The sequence below is a fragment of the Rousettus aegyptiacus genome, unplaced genomic scaffold (genome assembly GCF_014176215.1).
Source record: "Rousettus aegyptiacus isolate mRouAeg1 unplaced genomic scaffold, mRouAeg1.p scaffold_m13_p_12, whole genome shotgun sequence".
Taxonomy (NCBI): Eukaryota; Metazoa; Chordata; class Mammalia; order Chiroptera; family Pteropodidae; genus Rousettus; species Rousettus aegyptiacus.
This window is the reverse complement of record NW_023416287.1, coordinates 24,638,156-24,660,480: the sequence shown is the minus strand read 5'-3', so window position 1 is coordinate 24,660,480 and position 22,325 is coordinate 24,638,156. Positions and strand designations below refer to the sequence as shown.

Below are 22,325 nucleotides of genomic sequence, written 5' to 3'. Positions count from 1 at the left end.
TACCTCCTTGTATAGTATACTCTGGCTGTACTGGCCAGCTCCCCAAATATGTTGCATTCCTTCTCACCTTTGGGACGCCCTCAGATTATTTCCTCTGCCTAAATCTGTGCCCCACTCCTCCCACTCAAGCTCTCCTTACTACAGTCTCCCACAGTCAGCCAGATTAAAGTTCCTATGAAGTTCAAGTTTCAGGACTTTTTGTAGCACCTCTTACAGATTTTTTGGAATTATTTAAGTAATTTTGTTCATTATAAACTCTGTGAAAATGCGACTTTTGTCTTGTTTCTGATGAATTCTTGCACCTGGCAGAGTGCCTGGCTCAGAGCAGGGGTAAATACGTGTTAAAGAATGAATGAATGATTCACTCTATCTATCCAGAGTCTTTATTCTAGCAGCCATCACAGCAATTGACAGAATGTGTGTCTGTTCAAGTGCAAAGTCTTAGTGGAGACACTAAGTGGAGACACTGGTATAGCTCATCTGGGCAAGATTCCACAGACTGAAGATAGGTTGGCTCCTGTGGGTCAGGCACTCATCTCCAGTCCATTGTGCAGCTTTCTCTGTTGAGAGAAGACTATAGAGCTATATTGTATCTTTTAGGGAGCTGGCCATGTCAGGCAAGTGGACTGATGGGTCAGCTTGAAAAAAGGGGATTCTCACTCTCAAGGACTAGAGGGAAGATAATGGTAGATGTGAATGCAGATGAATCTATAGGTAGGAAGGAGAGTAGTTGAAGGAAACCTTCAACTCTGCCATCACCTTGATTTCCTCACTGAATCAGGAGGAAGTGGGAAGTATGCTGAATGTAGAGAGAGTAGAGAGTACAGAGCGGGGTGAGGTTAGAGGGAACAAGTAAAAAAAATGTGTCAGAGAGCTGTTTGCAGATTCCTTTAGTTAGCATCCAAGTCTTTATAATCTTTTATAAATAAAAGCCAATTAAACAAAGAGGTCCGTCTATTAAAAAATTTTCCTCCCCCCCCCCCCATAGAAATCATTTTCACAGGCAATCAGCAGAAAGACGAAGTAACATTGCCAAAAGGGAATTGGTAAAATGCAGGAACACTTACAGAAGGAAAGAGTGAACCACTGACTGACAGCCCAACTTTACCTTTTCTGTTTAGGGGCACATGGTCTTTTCAGAGCAAACAGTAGCTGCTGCTGTGGGCCCAAGACATGACCAACTCCTTTATAAAGGAAGTGTATTGGGCCTGAATCTGATTTTATACTGATCTGTACTTTGAGCTAGGAGCCAGAGAATATGCTATTATATGCATAGCAACATGTACAGTCTTGGGAATGAATCACTGTACCTTGTATTTAACAACAGTGTTTATCCTTTTAAAAGAAAATCAGAGAAGGTAGTGATAAACTAAGTTAATTACAGAAGTCTGATTACTCTAAAGAATTTACTCTAAAGAATTGACATGAAATCTTTCTGCAAAACCACCCTGTTGTTCACACACATATATTTAGAACTCTGAAAACTCCTGAATGACTGTCATTTGGAATTTTAGTTAAGTGTTAGTATAAGCCTACAAAATCCTCATGTAGGTGGCTAAAGCCAACTCTAATTCTAGAGTAGTACCTAGAGCTTAGAAACCAAGCTGCTTTTAGACTGTAGAGGAGTTTGTCTTGAACTTTGTCATGTGGGCTCAATTCATTATCTTTTCCTCATGAATTTTAATTATATTAACTCGGGATGAATTGGTTTATAAGTCAAAGATTTCCGTATACTTATATCCAAGAAGGTATAGACTTTTGCTAAATATATGAAATTTAGCAAATACAGGTGATAGCAATATGGTGATTTGTCTATTGATAAGAAGTTTTCTGATGAAACAATAGTCATTTTCATAAGTACTGGATTTTTCACTATATAAATCTTTTTTTTTTTTTTTTTGAGGATTTTTTTGTTAAATCATTCCTCTCCCCTTGATACTTTTCTTGATTATTAGTGTTTGAGTTCCTGGAAAATATCAGTTACTAAGAATATTTCTATGCGTTGAGTGTTTGCTGCTTTAACTTGGAAGCTGCCTTGAAGGCAGGGACTATGGTTTGATAACTTTGTCTTTTCAGTGTTTCTTATTGGCTTAAGTTATTGAATGAATGAAGTTCATCCCTACACATCCCTTTTGTCTCTCGCTCTGGTTCTGTAAAGGTGTGATTCAATTAATACACAGGTGCTAGTGTGCTGATTGGGTCCAGACCCATGCTTCCAGTGAGGGTCTTCCAATTCTGCTGAAGGGGACTCTGCATGTAGTCAAACTAGTGCCACTGACTACTGTTTTGCTTCCTAAAACTAAAATTTAAAACTTTCCTTCTCATGCCGCTGTAACTGGTTCTGTTTCTTTAGGAGAAGTTTTTGCAATATGTGGAAGCTGTGATGCTTTGGGAAACTGGAGTCCTCAAAATGCTGTGGCTCTTCTTCCAGAGAATGAGACAGGTGAAAGGTAAGCATGGGAATGTCAGGTGACAGAATAATTGTGACATTTGGATTATAAACTTGGGGTCGACTAAGATACCTTGGTTTCTTTTTCTTTTTTTCATCAAAGTTACCATATGTGCATAAAGAGTTAAAATAGTTTTATAAAGTTTGTTAGGGAAAAAAAAAAGTTTCCCATTTCCTCAATTTCTGCCTCTCATAATCATTTTCAACTCTTGACTGGTTCTTTTGAAATTTACCACCATATTTCTAAATAATAGGTTGATATTGCTATTTCTTATTTTAAAAAAGCCTTTTAGATACTATCTTTTGGCTTCTCAGTACATAATTCTTGATAAAAGATCTAAAATAAGGTTTTAGGACAGAATCAGTGAATGTCAACAAAGGTGGATCTTCTCCACTTAGGGAAATTTGGAAGTGGATTGTCAAGATATATGTGTGGGGGTGAGGAGAGAGGAGGAAATGTACCTAGGGAGAAGCATCAGATTCAGTGATTATGAAGCTCAAATTCTAATTGTGTGTGTGTGTGTGTGTGTGTGTGTGTGTGTGTGTGTGTGTGTGTGGCAGTGCTGCTGAAAATGTGGCCCGTGGACCAGAGCTAGACAAAAACCTTTTTTATCAGGGAGAAATACAAACATTAGGAGCAAACATTTAGAAATGTTTATAGCAGTTTGACATTGCTGGGGCATTCATGCACGTCATCGTGGACTCATCTTATTGAACCTCATGGGTATGGATACCAAATGTATTGGTTGCAGGACAGGTTAGGTAAAACAAACAAGCAAACAGAACTGGGCCTTCACAGCAGATAGTTTGAGAAACACTGATGGCAAAGCAAAGGCAAATAAGGAAAGTAAAACAATACCATAATGTAAACCAAGAAAAATAAACAAAAACCATATATAGGACACCCTTTCCCCTCTTTGTCATTGGTGCGCACATTTTCTCAGCCACAAGTAAAGTTCCTTTGATAAACGAACTGAGATCACGGAAGAATGAGACGTTTATTCCCTTCAAGTGGCTATTTTTTCCTTGATTTTCAGATGAGCCACTTCTGTCTGAAGTGAAACCTAATCTTTCTGAACTTATTTCTAAAACATACTTCTGCTCTGAACTCTTGAGCTGCCTTGTCATCTATTTTACGTTCATTTCATGCAGCCTCATCAAAGTGATATAAACAGAATGAAGTGACACTTAATGGGACCAGCCATTTTTACATTGCTGGTGTACACTGAAATATAATTGATTCATATGTGGTAGGAGTCCCCAACCCCTGGGCCGCAGGCTGGTACTGGTTTGTGGCCTGTTAGGAGCCAAGCCGCAGGCGAGCAGGTGAAGCTTCCCAGTGCTAGCACCACCGCCTCAGCTCCACCTCAGATCATCAGGCATTAGATTCTCATAGGAGCACTGGTCCCTGGTGCCAAAAAGGTTGGAGACCACTGAATGGCAGACAAACAGTGCTTCCCAAGGAGAAAGGAAGCAGATGACACAAGATGATGCAAAAGGCAAACTTCTTTGGGATTTCAGTGTACTCTGCATCTAAGTCTTCCATGCCTCCTTTTCAGTCTTTTAAACCTCTCCATACATACAGGCTTCTGGTGACAAGAGCTCTTTTGCACTTTGTTTTCCTACTTACAGATAATTCAAAGGTCTTGGTAGTATTACCTAATAATGCAGAAAATGTGGATCGCTTGTGGTTTTATTTGTTCCTATAGATTTTATTGTATTTTGGGGAAGGATATGAAGGTGATTCAAAATCAGGCAGGTACTCTAAACCTTCTCACCACCTCTTTTCTGGTTTATCTTGAATTTCATCAGCTTATGTTCATACTTGACGTCACTGAGCAGTTCTGGTTCATTTTTCACTTGGCTACATTTGCTTAGAAAACTGGGATAAAAAGACTCATTGCTTTGCTCTTTCCATCTCTTCATTTAGTGATTCTTTTTTTTTTTTTTTTTTTTAATCAGGGTTCTCACATTAGAATCACTTGTGAGGACTTTTGAAAAATATACATGCCTAGTCCCTGTTCCTGGATATTGAGGAATAGTGCATGAGAGGGGTCCCAGCACATTTTTCAGAGCTTCCCCCTAATTTTAGTGTGCACAATTAGAGCTAGTTTCATATACTTTAGCTGGCTGTTTTATGTACCTAATAGTACTACAAATTTGTCTTTTGTTTTTTTTTAAGCAGATATAGGAAATAAATTTCACCTTAGAGTTGGTAGAATCTGCCCAGAGTCCTGTGCTAGAAATGATTCTGAGGCTTATCAGGGAAAAGTAGGAGCACATATTTGCTATCCTTGCTTTACAGCAATGATTCTCAACCAATCATTCACATCCAGTGCCCTGTGAAGTTTATCAAACTCCACTTGACCAGGCTCTACCCAGACCTATGAAATCAGTCTCCCAAGGGTGGAGCCAGGGCATATGTATTTTGTTACTACCAAATTAATTTGATTGCCAAATGTAGGACGATGGGAGACAGCTGGCTGTGGATATTTCTTAGGAACCAGGATTAAGTCGGAGTGAGGATCATTCCCTGACACCTATCTTGGCAGAGCCAGGTGGAATTCGGTGCTAGCCATCTGGTGTCACAGAAGAACATTTGGAGCTACTATTTATATACCGAACGAACTATTCATGCTGTAATAGTCTTTAGGTAATGGTCTGTGACGGCTTTTGAACTTAAGTGTTTATTATCAGAGTCATCTGTTAAATTACAGTTAGCTGGGCCCCCTCCCAGCGTTTCTAATTAAATGGGTCTGGGTGCAGCCTGAGAATTTGCATTTCTAACAAGCACATAGGTGATACCAGTGGTCCTGGGACTACATTTTAGATACTATTGGTCTGTGATTTGAAGCTAAAAATCAGTTATATTCATGAATTGTGAATTTTTTCACTGCTGAGTCAAAGTTTTAGAATAGCAGTAGAATATGTCAGAAGAAGACATCAGTTGAAACAAGTAATGTACAGGTACTGATTGCTTGGCTAGGGGAATAGCCAGAGGCTGGGCGGGACAGAACAAGGGACAGTTGGGAACATGAGTGTAGTTTGCCAGTCTTGTTCCCAAAGCCTCTTAGCAGCCATGTAACATCTCTAGCCAAATGGGAAGTCAGAGAAGATTCCGACTCTGGCTTTCACCTCTGTGCTACTTGCTTTTTCTGTTTGTGACTGGTTCCTTCCCATTATTTAGCTCTCAGCTTAGATACTTTCTCATTGAGGCACCACCCTTCCAAAAGCCTTCTCCCAAACTTCTTGTCACTTCACCAAGTTGGTTATTTGTCTACCCACGCAAGAAAGAAATCTCCTTAAAGATAGGGCTCTTTCTGCCTTATCACTGCATTCCCAGTGCCTGTCTGGTACCGATTAGGCCTGTAGTAACATTCTGTATAGGAATAAATAAATGGTGTTGGTCACAGATCCTACTTGAGGAGTTTCATGAATTATGAGATCTTTATGCATTTTATTTTTCTTATTTTTTATTTTTTATTTATGCATTTTAGTTTGATATTGATGCTGCTGCTTTAAATTTTTTTTTTTTTCCTCACAGCATGTTGTGGAAAGCAACCATTGTACTCAGTAGAGGAGCGTCAGTTCAGTATCGCTACTTCAAAGGGTGCTTTTTAGAACCAAAGGTATGTTTTCTTCATCTAGTTTCCAGTTTTCTTAGCCAACTTCTTTCAGAAGCAACTAATTTATGTTTGGAAACATTAAAAGCAAAATTGAGTTTGTTTTGATCTAATAAGGAAATTAGAACTTTGGATTAATAACATTTTAGTACCAAAAAGCGTAGACGTATCTACTTCAAAGGCAGACGGTGTCTGCGGTGAAATTTTTAAAAGACTAATAGTAAGTATATTCTGCAATGTTATGAAATTGGTTTTAATGATAAACAAATGTTCTCAATGGATATGTATTTTCTGTAACATTTGTAAACTGGTTAGTATCCAGTTGCAAGAGTTTCTCTTTTTGTTTCATTTTGTTAATCCATATGTGGTATGAATACATTTAGAGGAATATATAGCCAGCTTTAAGTGAGTAATTGTCTTTAAGAATTATTTTACAGCAGCCACTCTTATTGGCTGCATCATTTACCTTCTATCAAAACGGAGGTCATCTCTCTTAGATTTTTTTCAAAGATGGTGTTAATAGACCAGGATCTTTCCTGAAGACCTTTGGAGTATCAAATCTAAATCTGCTTGCTCACAATGATTTATTATTTGAGGATTATTTTCATATTTAGAAAAAAAAGTTGATTCTTTCCCTCTTTAATTTGCTGAAAGGATTCTTTTCCTTCAGATTGTTACCTTTGAGCACACTTGGGCTGCATGTGAACAAGGGCTTAGGCAGGAATCTAGGAAGCAAAACATGGATTAGACTTTTGAAAAAAATATATTTCCCTCTGGGGGTCATTGAATACTTGTTACATGTAAAAAATGTAAGCAGCCACTGTTACCTTATTGTCTTAGCCACCAATATAAAAAAGAAAAAACTGACAAACCCACTTCAGCTGTCTTTTGCACCTATTACGTTTCTTATTCCAAAAATATATTGTGAATATTCAGTAATTAAACTTAAATTACATTATGGTTGATCGTTGTGTTGGCTTATCTTGACAATAGTCTCACTTTAATGACTTAAGATCATTTATTTGGTATAGGAGTTAAGCATTGTAGCATTGTTCTTCAGTATGAATTGAACAATTGTGCATAGATATATAGGTCACAGCCCACATGACATTGATAGCTTATTTGAGGATCTTGGTATGTGAAATTTGTAACATGTGAAAGCAACTAAATTTTACTTACAGGGACATTTAGACAAGAAAATCATGAGTCCTTTGGGGATAGTTTTCTAAAGTAAGACTATTGTCAACGCAAGTCAAATTAAGCCAACCTACAATATTTTCCCTCTTAATTGAAAATGTAACAAAAAGCAGCAAATCAGTCCAAAATGCCTTTTTGAAAAAATTGGCAAGAAGTCTACTTACAGTAAAAAACAAGTTTTTCCCCTTGTAATACTTGCAAAAGTTTACGGTATGTGTTGGTGAGTGTGTTTCTTTAAGTAGGTGCTCTGTATCGTGTACACATGTACCGTGTGATGCAGGGGCAGCCATGGTAAGTATGTTTTTCATGGAATAGAGTAAATAGCTACATAAAATCCCATGCATATGGCTAGAGGTTCTTTTTTTTCTCACATGCCAGTTTAAAGTGACACTTTTTAAATAAATTGGTGGCGCTTTTTAAATGAAACAGTTTTTAATAAAAATAATTATGCAGTTGTGCATTGTCAGATGTTAGAAATGATTTTCAAGGAATCCCAAATTGTGAAATGTTATAAATTATTGGAATATATATTTTACGAATATAAAGAATAATAGGGAAATAAAGTAATGAAAGCATTGAAAAGCCGAAATGGGTAATAATATTAATTTTACTGGATCAGAAGTTTTAGGAGGTAATCTACCTAAGCTATTGTAGAGCCTAAGCTAAAATTTTGTGATCTCGTCATTTGACCTTCAGACTTCAGCTTCCTCATCTTTAACATGAATGGTTTGAACTTTAAATTTCCCAGGTCCCTTCCGTAGTTCAAATTTTATTGTAAATAATGTAAAGTTTTTACATTCATATCTTCTCTTTCATATTTTACTCCTTCTGGCATATTTCTTTTAGTTTAAACATTGAGTCTTGAAGTCCTTTATCGCTTAATTTCCATAGCTACACATTCTCTTACATGTTGTAGAATTAAGTTAAGATGTTGATATATTGAATTTTAAGATAAGTTCACAGGTGAAAAATCAAAATATTAACTTATTTAAACATAGAAAAGAAAGTAGTAGATACTCTTGCAATGAAAACAGTGGTGTGAACCTGCAGATAGTCCATTAATTGTACATCTTCACCAAAGGTAATTTTTGAATTAATGTGTAATTTAAATATTTTAAAAATCCATGTCTACTCCTCTTGTGACTAAAATTAGGGATGTTATGCAGAAATGTTAGCCAATTTTTAATTATATTGTCTTTGAAATTTTTCCTTCATTTTAGTGGAAATAGCTCTTTATTTTTCAGTAACATGTCTGTTTCTAATTTTTATAGGTTTTAACATTCACTCATAATTAGATTCATTACACTCTTTTACTTTATTCTTATTCTACCTTGATTTCACTTTAAATCTTTAACAAAATCAGTCATCTGTGATAGGCAGATAATGATTTATTTTCAGAATAGCCCATGCTGTCATTTTGTCTGTAGTTTCTTAATATAATAAAATTCTTCTAAATGTTAAATACCCTCAGCTGTTAACTTCAAATTTGAATTATCTCATAGATGTCTGTCAACTATCTTTCTTAGCTCTACTTGCTCATAGGCAACCATTTTTTTTATTGGTCTTATTAAAAATAATGATTTTTTAAAATTACTATGTGTCCAGCCTCTGACAGCATAGATAAAAATTCCTAAGAGATCCTTTTACATGCATTTTATTTTTAAAAACTGGAAAGAAAACAATAAAAATTTTAATGTTCACAGTTAAATTTTTTATGATATTTAAAAGCAGTGATGTTACTTGACTACTTTATAATTTTGCTTGGTGGTTTGTTAAAACAAAAAAACTCCAGCCTACATTTTGGATAATAATCTTGTTTATTTCTCTCAGTGCTTGATGTAGCTGAATGATGTTAACTGTTTAAGAAAGCAGTCATTAAGACTTTTGTGTGTGGAAACATAGATTTTTTTGTGTTTTTGTTGTGTACATGTTTAAAAACATTCCAGCCATCGTCTGATTTAATATATGCTAACTTGTGAAATAAATCTACCAGTACTGTTAATGGAGTACTGTTTGGACTAATGATGTTCCTTTTTTCCTCCAAAGATCCACCTTCCGCTTGACTCCAAAATGCTTAAAATTATGGCAGCCTTTTACAGAATGGAACTATTCTTTTTTCTGAGGTTTTGAAGAATGTTATTCATGAAATAGAGCCTTAAAAAAGATTACATATTTTGGAGTCATTACTGAGACTTTTACTATATCAATGCTCAGATCTTAAATTTTTTTTAAAAAAAGAACTTTAGTAAGCTAAAATTTAAGAATACCTTCTAAAGTTTAATAAAGTAGTCATAACAATTTAAAAAATTCACTATATTTTAAAACTTCGTTCAATTTTTTTCCACTGTCGTAACGTGCTGTATACCAACCAACATGGATTTGCAGTGTGAATGCTGGTAGACACATTATAAGTCATCTGTTGGAAGCAGCCTTGTGGACTGCTCTTCAAATACTCCATCCTGTTATTCCATGCTGCGAGTGGTGGGTTTGTAACTAAAACAGATGAGCTTGGAGTTATTAAAATCACTACTAAAATATGTCCCCTATTAAATATTAATCCACAGGGCTATTCTTAAATAATTATCTATAGATGCTATAATTAACACTTAGTAAAGTTCTCTGACACCTAAATTGAAAACAGACTCTCTTTCTACCCACTTTTTATGCTTGCTGATATTTAATATTCAGGGTACCTTTCAAGTCACTTTTGATTAGTAACTTCTATGGGAATATAGATCCCCACACCATCTTTGTAGTGAAGAAGATTTTTTAAGTGGGGAATGTGGAGGACATGGGAAGAGTGGAGGAAGGGAATAGGTTAGTTCTTTCTGGCTGCTTATTATTGCTAAGAAACATCATTCTTATTTTTAATGTATACATTTGCATCTCTTGAGGATTGGAAAGTTTGATGTTTAAAAGAATAGATTCAGAAAAATGTGACATGAAAAAGTTGTTAAAAATAAGAGATGTAGGATTAAATGTATACCATTTTTTAATTGTAATGGAAATGAAATTCACCATAATATAAGATTAGCAGTTTCACATTTACATTTTTAAAAATATCTACCCAGTATACCCTTATAACGAACAAGGTATTTGGCTAGAGAAGGTGAGCATTTCCTGAATTATCCCAGGATAAATGATTTGAATGAATATCTAATATTTTTGTTTACAAATTTCAAAAGTTTGCAAGTTTTAAAAAATATTTTAACCTTTGGTTATTTTAAGTGGCAGATTATCTTTTGTGCTTAATTATTAATTTGTTACATATTTGTTATCATTTGGCACATTTATTAAATATAATCAATATTGAAATCCTATAACATGTTATAGAAGATTATTTAATGCCATCTAAAGATGTGTAATATATTTAGAGAGGCTTGTATGCTCTAGGCTTTTAAAGAGTATATTTAGGATATGCCTAGAAAGGGGCTTGAAGGTTATATGTGAAAATGTTGACAGCGATTATCCTTAGGTGGTGTGATAATGGGTGATTTTTGTTTTTTCTTTTTGCTTTCCTGTATTTTACTACATTTCTTCAGAAAACATGTAAAGAACAAAAAATTAAAGTAACTTTTAAGGTTATAGTTTGAAATTTTGCTTTTACAGTGTATATTTAAGGGTTTTATTTTGGCACATATTTTAGTCTTTTTTTTTTAAATTAAAGGAAAATTAGGAAACATTTAATATTTCAGTTTTTTAGCTAAATGCAGGCAATCTTTGTAGGTTCATTGTTTTTAAATTGCTGTAGATGTTATCAACAACACATAAAGCTTTATTTCCTTAGTAAGAGAACTTGATAACAGGACAATATTAGTAATTGTCACACTATAAATTTATAAACTCTAAGGCAATAAAGAGTGAAACTGAATGTTAGTTCCCCTTTTATAAAACTAGTTTTTCACATTTACCCATGCATGTGTCCTTTCTTTTTAGGGTTTCCTGTGCCCTTTAGAAAGACCGGTTACTGTGATATGAGAAATCTGATGTTCTTTCTGTTATCTATTTACTATTCTTAAATATATATAATAAAGAACATGATTATGCCCTCACGTTTCTTGAGGGACTTGTGATAATTAATCTTGAAGTACTTACTCCTACTCTTCCTGCTGTTACAGAGTTTAGGCTTTTTTCAAACACTTGGAGAGTAACTTTAGATGAGATGCTTTTATCCACTAATACCTCATTGACTGCTGACATATCAAACAAAGTATATTTGCAGTTAACTTTAGCTCAGGACAATATCAGTTAAAGATTAAAATTTCTCTGGAAAGAAAAGAAACCTGAGTATAATAGGTAGATTTAAGAATGGGTTTAAGATGGTTTTGTGTGCCAGTTCATATATATATATATATTTTTTTCAGTTTGTTTATTGCCTCATCCTCATTTTATTCCAGCACTCATTGTTTTGTGACTTGGTATATTCCTGACTTGGGGCATATGACATTGATAATTAACAAGATGAATCTCTTGGTTTCATATTTAGTATTAGACTTAGGCCACAAACATCTAATGGAGTCATGGGTAGAAAATAAGATATAAGAAATTATTGCAGACGTTTAACTTTTAAATTGCAGACTATCGGTGGTCCATGTCAAGTCATAGTTCACAAGTGGGAGACTCATCTACAACCACGATCAATAACCCCTTTAGGTATGGGCATTAACTGCATCTGTTTGAGGCATATGCATAAAGTTACTAATATACTGCACAATGGCTTAGTGAGATTTAATTATTATTCTAAAATTTAAGGTCAATGCATTGTCAGTACAAATTTCACTTAGCATTTCATGGATCTTTCAAAACTAAATATTTCTTAATTACCTTTCTTTATAAACTTCAGAAATGCTTTATAAACTTTTAAACTTTATAAATTTTTAGAAATGCTTGCCTAGTTATTTTTATTCGGGGGGGTAAATTAATTTATTGTGGAATATTTATTCTTCTTGGCTGAGCATCCATGGCTTTATTTCATTTCTTGCTCAGAAAACTTAGAGAATGTTTGAGGAGAGAATTAATCCAAAACAAAGATTCTTAGATTTTTAACTTCGAATAGTAAGAATAATACAACAAATTATTCTATTTATTGTGTGTGTGTTTTTTTAAACTAGTAAATACTTAAATAAATTTGTATGAATGAATTCAAGTTTCTTGGTTGTAGCAGACATATTTTCCTCCTAATTTAAATACTTCGCTGGCTATGTTAAAATTGATATTCAGTTATTTTTTTTTTAATTTCAGTTTTCTTATGCCTAAAAATGGCATTTCTCTTCATACAAGTATTTTTGAATTTCCTTTTCTGTATTGAGATTAAAATTTGAAGTTCATTTCACATTCATTAAATTATCCACTTGGATTCATCTGTAAATGGACTCGGTATAGAGAAATGTATGTTTTAGTTTCTAGGTAAAATTTGAATGTAAAGATAATAAATGGCTTGTTAGTTACTAGCTTAGAAAGTAGCAAGCAATTCTGCTTTACCCTGTAGCAAAGACACACTGCGTTTAAACAGATATTCCATCCTCTTTTATAGATTTTATATGTTTTAATACATTTTTGATAGTGTATTTAGAATGTTTATGATAGAGTACTTAAGAATTATAATAGTGCTATATGAGGTTGGAAATTATTAGGTATTGAGTATTTTTAAAATAATTTGTGTTTTGAAGCATCTTACAGTTAAATATATCTTCTTATTGTGAGAAGTGAGATTATTTTATTTCTGGTCTTAAAATTTCCTTTATACTTTTGGAAAATATAACTTCTAAACTTAAGAGTTGCGTGAAATCCATCAGATTCTTGGGAACTATCACACTTATTTTGACAAATATTTAAGACTTATGTTTAAGGTAAACTGGGAAAGGAAAGAGCAGGAAAGACTTACTCAGAGGGCGGGGCTTAACAGCCTGTCTCATTTAGTTGAAATTTCTGTTAGAAGGGCATGTGCTAGCACTTACTCTTTTGGTAGTTCCTCACAGCTCTGTGTATACAGGTAAGTTTACATTGTTTATAAAGCTTTTAGCTGGCTATAAGGAATAGTTGGGATTTGAGGAGAATTACATTTTAGATAAGTTCAGAATATGCACTACATAAGAATAAGCATTTTAATTGTGCCAAGACCTTTAGTTTAAAAAATCAACCAGGAGATATTATTGTCCAGCAACTTGTCAGCCTCACACATTGGTGGGTGTAGAAGAAGTTTGTCTCCCAGTGCCTCTACAGCACCTGTCTGAGGAGTTTTCTTTCTCTTGTAACATCATGAATAATCACCAAGAATGTAAGAACTGTGACTGTTTGATAGGCTCCTTAAAAGCAAATTCTTTATTGAGGTCCACAATAAATATGCTTATTCACTTTGGGCTGTTTTTGAATTTTAGATTGCATATTTTTAAAAAATATGTAAGGTATGTAATTTCTCAGTTGTTCATTCTGCATACATCATGAATTTTAACTATATTTTCTATTTTCCTTCAATTCTAGAAAGTGAAATTATTATTGACGATGGACAATTTGGAACCCACAGTAAGTAAGACTGAGTTTTGAAAATCTTTACTGATATGATTTGAGATGTTACCTTACATTCATTAGAAACAGTGCAGGGAAATAAGACAGTATGATATTGAAAAATAGAGGCTAAAATCAAGAAACAAATACATTCTGTTAAATAAAAGTTGGCATTATAATACCTGTGCTTTAAAATTTTTATCCTTTTGGTTTTTATTTGGTGATTATTAATTTACAGTAGAGTAGAAAATCCTTTTACCTCTGAATATGTTGAAAATGTTATGAATTTATAAATACTTTATCTTGAGGATTCAAGTTTTCTTCAGTTACTGAAATTCTCACAATGTATTATCATTGTCATGCTAACCTGCATTTTCATATTAGATACTATACTATAGGAGTCAAAAGACGTAAAGAGGGTGGGCAGAATGTGTATTTGTGCTGACTGAACCAGAGATAAATTGCTGCTAACCAGTTTGCTTTCTTGTCCAGTACAGGGAGGAACAGGTTCTGAATTTTTTTTTTTTTTTTTTGGTTGTGGTTTTACAAGGGACATGTTGTTTATACACTTTAGAAATGTACATGCTTTGGCAGTGTTTGGATAGGAATTTAATCTCTCTTCCTTTATTTTATCTCACTTATTTATATTAAATCATAAAGTAATCTAAAACACATGAACAGCTTTAATGTTTAAAATTTGAGAATCTTGTCTTCTTTATTTACAAAAGATGACATTTATGCTACATGTTTTAGAGAGCTTTGTTATGGAATAGTTTTCTCATTTCTTCAACTGTAATACATCATCACATCAGATCCCCCAATTATATGTTAATTACTATGTATGATTATATACATGACATTTCTTTCCTTTTTGTTGTTGCTTTTCAAAATTCAGCTTTAGTTTAGATGGAAAGCCATTTTTTCAACTTCGTCCATTTCTGAAAACAGTTTAAAGTTAAATAATAGTGGTTTGTCTTTATTTTTAAAATTTGCTAATTATTAAACATTTTAAACATATCTAAGCAGAAAAGCTTCTTGATTTTTTTGTTTTTTGAGTTCTGTGGAAAAATTTAGATTGCAAACAGTTGATAGCTTTCTAGTATTTATGAATATGTTATTTTCTATGTTTGGAAACTACAAGTTAAACAGTGTTATTGCAGTCATACAGTTTATGGCAGAATATATAAATATGAGAGTAGAAAATTGACTTCACAGTTTTATACTTACCTTCTCATATCTCAGTACCCAGCACTAAACTAGCCTAAACTAGTTTCAGCTAAGTAAATATCTCATGTAAAGCTTTGGAAGTTTAATGGCGATCCCCAATGGACCAACTGTAGGTTAGAAGCCATTTTGGAATATGTATTTCTTTCTGAAATAGATTTGTATTACTGCAACAATGGATTCAATAAGAATATTTTTATTTACTTAAATTGTTAAACTATGGCTATTCTTAACATTATTTCACTTTTTCTACTTCACATAAAAGTTCTTTTTCAATGACAATTTTAAGACTGCCTATATATTTGCTTTGAAGAGAAGTACCAGTGACATATAACTGGAGTGTATTAAAATCTGAATGTGAACTACAATTGTCAGCATGTATTATACTTATTGGATTATTTTTTAAAATATGTATAATAATTACTGTTCTTCCTGTTTGTTTGCTAGATGGTATTGAGACTCTGGATTCGGGATGGTTGACGTGTCAGACTGAAATAAGATTGCGTTTGCATTATTCTGAAAAACCTCCTGTCTCAATAACTAAGAAGAAATTTAAAAAATCTAGATTTAGGTATGACCATGTGTATTTGTTACTTAGGTCATTTATTTTCATTAGTGCTATAGATTACTGATCCATCTGATTTTAGCCTTTAAGCGTATAAACAAGAAAATAACACACTTATAATGTCACATTTTTTAATAACTGCAGGGTCTTGTAAGAGTGAGCGGCTTCCCAGCCAGAGTGCTACGGTTACATGTACTTACTGTTAGTCTTAATTTCAAATTTGAAACTAGAAAATTTTGTTTTTATATAGATAAATGATTTCTAAGGTTATGCATCTGTGTAGTTTATACCTTTTAAAGTTTCTTAGTGTAGCAATAGTTTGTTTTAAAATCGATAGATTGATATTTTGTGTAAATAAATGAGGGGAGAATGACATAAATAGAAATGTGATTGTCAGAAATACCTTTCAGTGTCTTAAATTTTCCCATGGCTTAAAAATGAAAACTTTTCCATGAAGAAAGGTAGCAGTTATTATAGCAGTTTCATGTTAGTTTCTTTTTAGTCATGTATTAATTTAAGAAATAGATGTCAAGCTTTGTGTGAGTACCTACATAGAGAGTAACTTTATTTTTCAGTAATGTCATCATATATACCTTTGAGTGAGCTGGCTTTTCAATGACCCAGGCAGTAATTTGGATATGTATAACTTTGGGACAGAGATTTTTAAGTCTTGTTATGTAATGCAGCCTTTTCTCACAGAATGTCAGGGCTGGGTTGAAAGGGCCATTTTCAGTAACCGAAGTAATTATAATAATACAATACTTAATTATCTTCACAACAAAATTCATAATGAAATTGCAGTTTGAAAATCCATAGAAGTTTTATAACAACTGCTTCAATATTATGGTACTTATTCCAATCACAAGATACATAAAGGAAAGGGTGTATAAGTAACACTTCATAGTCCTTTGCCGTGGCTGTTCTGAAAGTTTTAGTCAAGGGTTTGGGGTGTACCTTGTCTCTGCAGTTCCAGGCCTCTGCCTTGCTCCTGAAAAATACAGGTTATTGGACCACAAGGTTGATCTGCAAGAGCCATATTTGACTGCAAAGATTCTGTAACTAGTTATCATATGTAATTGACTATTTTATTTACATGTTAAAAGAAGCAAATAAATTGTACAACAACTATAAATTATCTGCTAGCATAGGACCTTGAAATAAAAATAGCAGTAGAAGATAAAGCCTTGGGCTTATTAGGGATTTTTTCCTTGATCGTAGTAAAGAAATTAATATATATTTAGACATTAATGGTTGGGATTCTGATTGGTTTGCAAATATATAGAGTCCTATACCATTCTTGTTTATATAGAAATTATTTTGAGTATATATTATTGTTGTTTATACTTAAATTGGAATATTTTCATATGACCATACTTGGTTGGGCTCTACAAATCAGTAACTGATTACTGTCGAAATAATCATGCACAGCTAGTAACTAGTGTTTGTTCTGACTGTCTTTTTTCCCCAGATTCATATTAGTGATAGACTGAACCTTCATGGGGTAGGAAATACATTTATCTGCAAAGATATAAGGACTTTAAAAACTTAGCAACAGCTCATGCATTTTAAATAAAACACTAGACATTCTGTTCTATCTCATTATTTCCAAATTTTCAACACAAGTTTCTCTTCCAGTTGACTCCAGCAGTAAGTGGAAAGCAATGTCTCTTTATATTAGACTGTAACATTTATATAACTATTTGATGAAAACCTTTAACAAATTCTTTCATAAATTTTTTTTAAACTCGAAATTTCTTTTTCTGTTTCTTTTTTCTTTTTGTTTTTTGTTTGTTTGTTTGTTTTTTGGTAGATGTGCATTGCTGTTGGCAGAATAGCTTTTTTTTTAAGCTTTCGATGACTTTCTTGCCTGTTCATTGGTGTCTGTTTGTGATCTCTTCTTATATATCCTAGTAGAGAATATTTGTTCTATTAGGCTCACCAACAGAATCAGTTGTGTAGAACTATTCCTAAGAGTGGTTTCTCGGAAGAGATGATGGCTTTTGTTTGGATTTTTGAAGTGTGCTACCTTTGACTTTATAGTATGATGGCAGGACAGTATTGTTATTCGAGTAATCTATATAATTGTCCCCTCTGGGAGACCTCAGAATTATGTGGCTGTGAAACAAGGCTCAGCAGTGGTTGGAGGCAGGAGGTGATGCAGAGAGAGTAGGCCCCATTAATACAATTCTGTTATTGGTAACTCAGTTATTACTATATGCAATAACATTGCTTTCTACATGAATGGTATTAAAATTGCTTCAGTATCTTTCAATTGATACAAGAAATATTCTAGAATAGAATACTTTTTGGCATTATAAATGCTCTGTGCAAGTAATTACCTTTTATTGGGAGTAGACTAGTTTTTGTGGTCCTATGGCTTGGGTAGTTAGTCTTTGCTGTAAGGCCTGTAAGAATTTTAAACTCTTAATTTATGTTTTTGTTCATTTGTTTCATTTAAAAAGTACAAGTATAAAAATATATACACACATAAAAACATGCATACATACAAAGACATATACTTAATACAGTATTTAATTTACAACTTCCAACTCTAACAGTCTTTTAATGCACACCAGCAGAATATGGCTCAATTTCGTGCTTGTTTTATATATGTGCATTTGTGAAACTTCTCAAAAGAAATTGAGATAGCCAGTTATAAATGGGATAGTAGTAAATATCTTTTAAAATTCACTTTAAAAAAAAACAAAGAATGAAAACAACCTTAGGCATAATGAGCATCGATCTGTTTAATAGTTTACAGAAATATATGTAGATAAAAATTTCAGTCTTTTATAAAACATAGGTAATGCTTTAACCTGTAGTATGCGTAGTCTTTGTATAATATTTTTGTTATTTGAAAATTTTGCCTGGTCAGGAAGCTTGTTTTAATTTTAGCATTTAGGTAACATTTGTATGAGTTTCCTTCTATTCTACTTTTTGCATTTCATTATTTTTTCCTTTCATGTAGGGTTAAACTGACATTAGAGGGTCTGGAGGAAGATGATGATGATAGGGTGTCTCCCACTGTTCTTCACAAAATGTCCAATAGCCTGGAGATAGCCTTAATAAGTGACAATGAGTTCAAGTGCAGGCATTCACAGCCGGAGTGTGGGTATGGCTTACAGCCGGATCGTTGGACAGAGTATAGCATACAGACAATGGAACCAGATAACCTGGAACTAATATTTGATTTTTTTGAGGTGAGTAGTTCTTTAACTTGAGGGGGTTAAGAAAGAATGCAGGTATGAACTTATTTTTACATATGTTTAGATTTTTATTGTAGTCTAATTTGTATAAATCCATGATCTGTAAAACGCTTTAGATGTTTAATCCTGTATACATTTTGTCAGACTTAAACTTGGAGTTGAGAGACTCATGTACTATTAAGATTATAATTAAGAGAACTTCAGCAGAATTGGTTTCAAATCAAGACCAGATATCTTGATTTTGGTGACTGTTTTAAACATATATGAATTATATCAAAAAGGGCCTCCAGGCTAAATAGGGGGACAGATAGGCTGTTGTATAACTCTTGTGGACAGCCCAGTGTAACTAGCGCGATTGAGTCCTCTCCATGACTGAAGTCTGTGGTTTATTGAGGCATTTTATTATAAGAATTCATTGCAACAATGGACTCATTTTGCAACTTAACTTGATATTATAAATATGTAATAAAAAAAAGTTGCTATGAAAATTGTACCAGATTATTCACAATCTGAGCTGCTAGCTTTCCAGAGCTACTTATGACACTTAGCTAGAGCTCTCTGGCTTACTGGCTTTTCAGATGCTTGCCACAAATAATACTGGGTCCTGCCCTGAGGTCCTTGCTCGGTTGTGCCTGGCTCGGTAGTTATGTGTACTGCTTTCCTTAGGCTCTTGCTCTTTGGCACTTCCACTCTCATTTTCATTCAATTAAAGTTTAAATCTGAGGGTAAGGAATAAGCCTTGCCCAGCAGTAGCACCTAGCCACAGTTTCTTGAAAATGGCAGAATTTGGGATGGATTTAAACCCATTGAGTAATACTTGTTACACATAATTAAGATCGTAATCTTTGAATTCTTTTAATTTAATGACTTTTTTAGATATGGCCTTTGTGAGTGGCTTTATAACTATCTTTTGTTATGAGGAACTTAAAGTATTTCCCTTCAAAAAACTAAAAAAACTATATTAAAAATACAATTAATCTTACCTAAAGAATAAGATCTATGGGATTTTATTATAAAAATATAAAGTTTTGGTTGAATGTTTTCTTGTTCTTTAAGTATCTACCTTTTAATAATCTCATGAACAGCCTAATTTCCCTTTCATTTGGTTAGCATTTTGGATACACTTTTATTTATAGAGTAGACTGGTATAATACCCAGTGTAATTTCAAAGTATTCAATTTTGTAGAGTTACTGTTCCTCTATGTCATATGTGTGGATACATTTTTAGAGAATATAATATGTATTAAAAGCTCACTACAGTTACAGCTTAGTCCGTGAATCTAAAAGTACTTAGTAACTTTCAGTCAGTGCTTTAAATTCACTTAATACGTGTTAGAGGACCATAAGTACAAATCAGCATAGTTATAATTAATAAAGTAACAAAACCTTAAAATATATGCTAAAAATGTATTATCGCTCTTCCTTTTGATCTTTAAATGGAAAATATTGAGTATAAGAATTCAGATTATTCTAAATCTCATTTTTTCAGGAAGATCTCAGTGAACACGTAGTTCAGGGCGATGCCCTTCCTGGACACGTGGGTACAGCGTGCCTCTTATCATCTACCATTGCTGAGAGTGGGAAGAGTGCTGGAATCCTTACTCTTCCTATCATGAGCAGAAATTCCAGAAAAACAATAGGCAAAGTGAGAGGTAAGCCTGGAGAAGCAGGGTGGGTGGCCCTTTACAAATAAGCAAAGGTTAAGTGAAAATTGTATTAGTTTCAAGTTGAGCTTTCAAGAATGGTAAAGATTAATGATTTGTTTTAGAATATTAACTAATAAAATAACAGTAAGGACATATCTATTGAATTTTCTGGAAGCTTTACTTTAAATCAGTTTTGACTTGTTGATTTTTTTCCTATTTGGCATTTAAATGTAATTGAGCTTATAATGAATGGTCTTTTTAATTTGTTTTTCTCCCCCCCCCCTTTTTTTTCCCTACAAAAGTTGACTATATAATTATTAAGCCATTACCAGGATACAATTGTGACATGAAATCTTCATTTTCCAAGTATTGGAAGCCAAGAATACCATTGGATGTTGGACACCGAGGTGCAGGGAATTCTACAACAACTGCTCAGTAGGTTGAATATTTGAGTAATAGCGTTTGGTAGCTCAAACTTGAAAGTATTAAATTTGTTTGACCTACTAAAGGTCAAATGATTCTTGTATTACTACCCTGGAATTTAAATGTAATTTGATCATTGGAGTCCTTAATTTAAATTAATTAGATGCTAATTCTCTCCTAAGAGTCTGGTCAGTCTTTTTAAAATTCTACTGAATTGACGATGAGAGAGACATTAAAACTGGAAAGCCAGCCACCGGAGGGGAGGGGAATGGGGGAATGGATAAAAAAATTTAAGGGGAATAAGATATAAACTTCCAGTTATAAAATAAGCCATTGAGGATATAATGTATAGCACATGGAATATAGTCAGTCATGTAATAACTTAGTATGTGACAGACAGTTATTAGACTTATTGTAGTGATCACATCATAAGGTATATAAAAATCGAATCACTATGTCGTACACCCAAAACTAATACTGTATGCCAACTATACTTTAAAGTTTTTCAAAAAGCAAACACATTCTAAAGTTAAACTAGCCAGGAGGGAAAACTTGTTGCAGAGTTAGCATCATGATTGACATCAGTCTGTCTGTATTGGGGTCCTGACTTTTGGCATGTTGCCCTCTTTCGGTCTCGGCTTTCTTACTTGTTCTCAACATAGTTTCCGTATTTCTATCCTATTAGTGGGCTAGCCTTCTCTCATTCTCCTAGGCTACTTATATTAAGTCATCTGAGGCTTCATTGGAAGGAGTGAGTTTCTTTGTCTCTTCTACTTCATGTCATTGCAGGGATTATTTTCCTTAATTGGTCAACCCACTTGGGGAGGTTGTGTTGGCATAGGATATGTCTATATTCAGCTTGTAAATACCTAAAATCGGAGCTTACATTTATGGAATAAATGTACGCACCAACCAAATGATGGTCAGAGTCTTATTTTGAAGATGGCAAAATTAGCCTCAAAATAGAGGATAAATACTGTTTCCAATGTTAAATATAGAGCCGGCTTGGTTACATTTGTTTTCTTCATTTTATTTATGATATATGATAAATATATTTTCGTATATTCTCTTTCAGGCTTGCTAAAGTTCAAGAAAATACTATTGCTTCTTTAAGAAATGCTGCTAGTCATGTAAGTGAACCTCTCCTCCTTTAAACAACTTTAGGCTGTTGGTCCAAAGGTAGAAAAGTAGAGAAATGTGTGTCTGGGCCGTCTCCTCCAGTCTGCATTAATAGGTTAAAACATGGAATATTTATACTTCTTCTGAATATGTTTCTAAGTGAATGTGAAGAATCTCTAGGCATTTGTATTTAGATTCATGATGAAGACTGAGGTGAAAACAAAAATAAAATAAGCATCCCTTTTTATGAAAAACAAATTTTGAGTAATTAGGGCAAGAAAAACATTCCTCATTAAGCATTGATTTTCATCAGTGTGCTTATTCAAAAACTACTCATTTTGGAAATAATGCTTATGGGAAGGATTTGAT

The 22,325-nt window shown here is 33.5% G+C and overlaps 1 protein-coding gene across 3 annotated transcripts in view; it reads left to right on the top strand.

Moving 5' to 3' along the window:
* The window catches only part of GPCPD1 (glycerophosphocholine phosphodiesterase 1), a 45,419-nt gene that overhangs the window by 5,668 nt on the left and 17,426 nt on the right, over positions 1 to 22,325 (top strand). For all 3 annotated transcript variants that reach the window (XR_001594411.2, XM_016123260.2, XM_016124048.2), the window contains 9 exons: positions 2,354 to 2,450; positions 5,994 to 6,078; positions 11,847 to 11,922; positions 13,750 to 13,791; positions 15,445 to 15,568; positions 18,531 to 18,762; positions 20,258 to 20,420; positions 20,717 to 20,849; positions 21,913 to 21,967. Coding sequence is in view for 2 of the 3 variants with exons in the window: in XM_016123260.2 (XP_015978746.1) it covers positions 2,354 to 2,450; positions 5,994 to 6,078; positions 11,847 to 11,922; positions 13,750 to 13,791; positions 15,445 to 15,568; positions 18,531 to 18,762; positions 20,258 to 20,420; positions 20,717 to 20,849; positions 21,913 to 21,967 (1,007 nt within the window). In the remaining variant the exon portion in view is untranslated. The remainder of the gene's footprint in view (positions 1 to 2,353; positions 2,451 to 5,993; positions 6,079 to 11,846; positions 11,923 to 13,749; positions 13,792 to 15,444; positions 15,569 to 18,530; positions 18,763 to 20,257; positions 20,421 to 20,716; positions 20,850 to 21,912; positions 21,968 to 22,325) is intronic.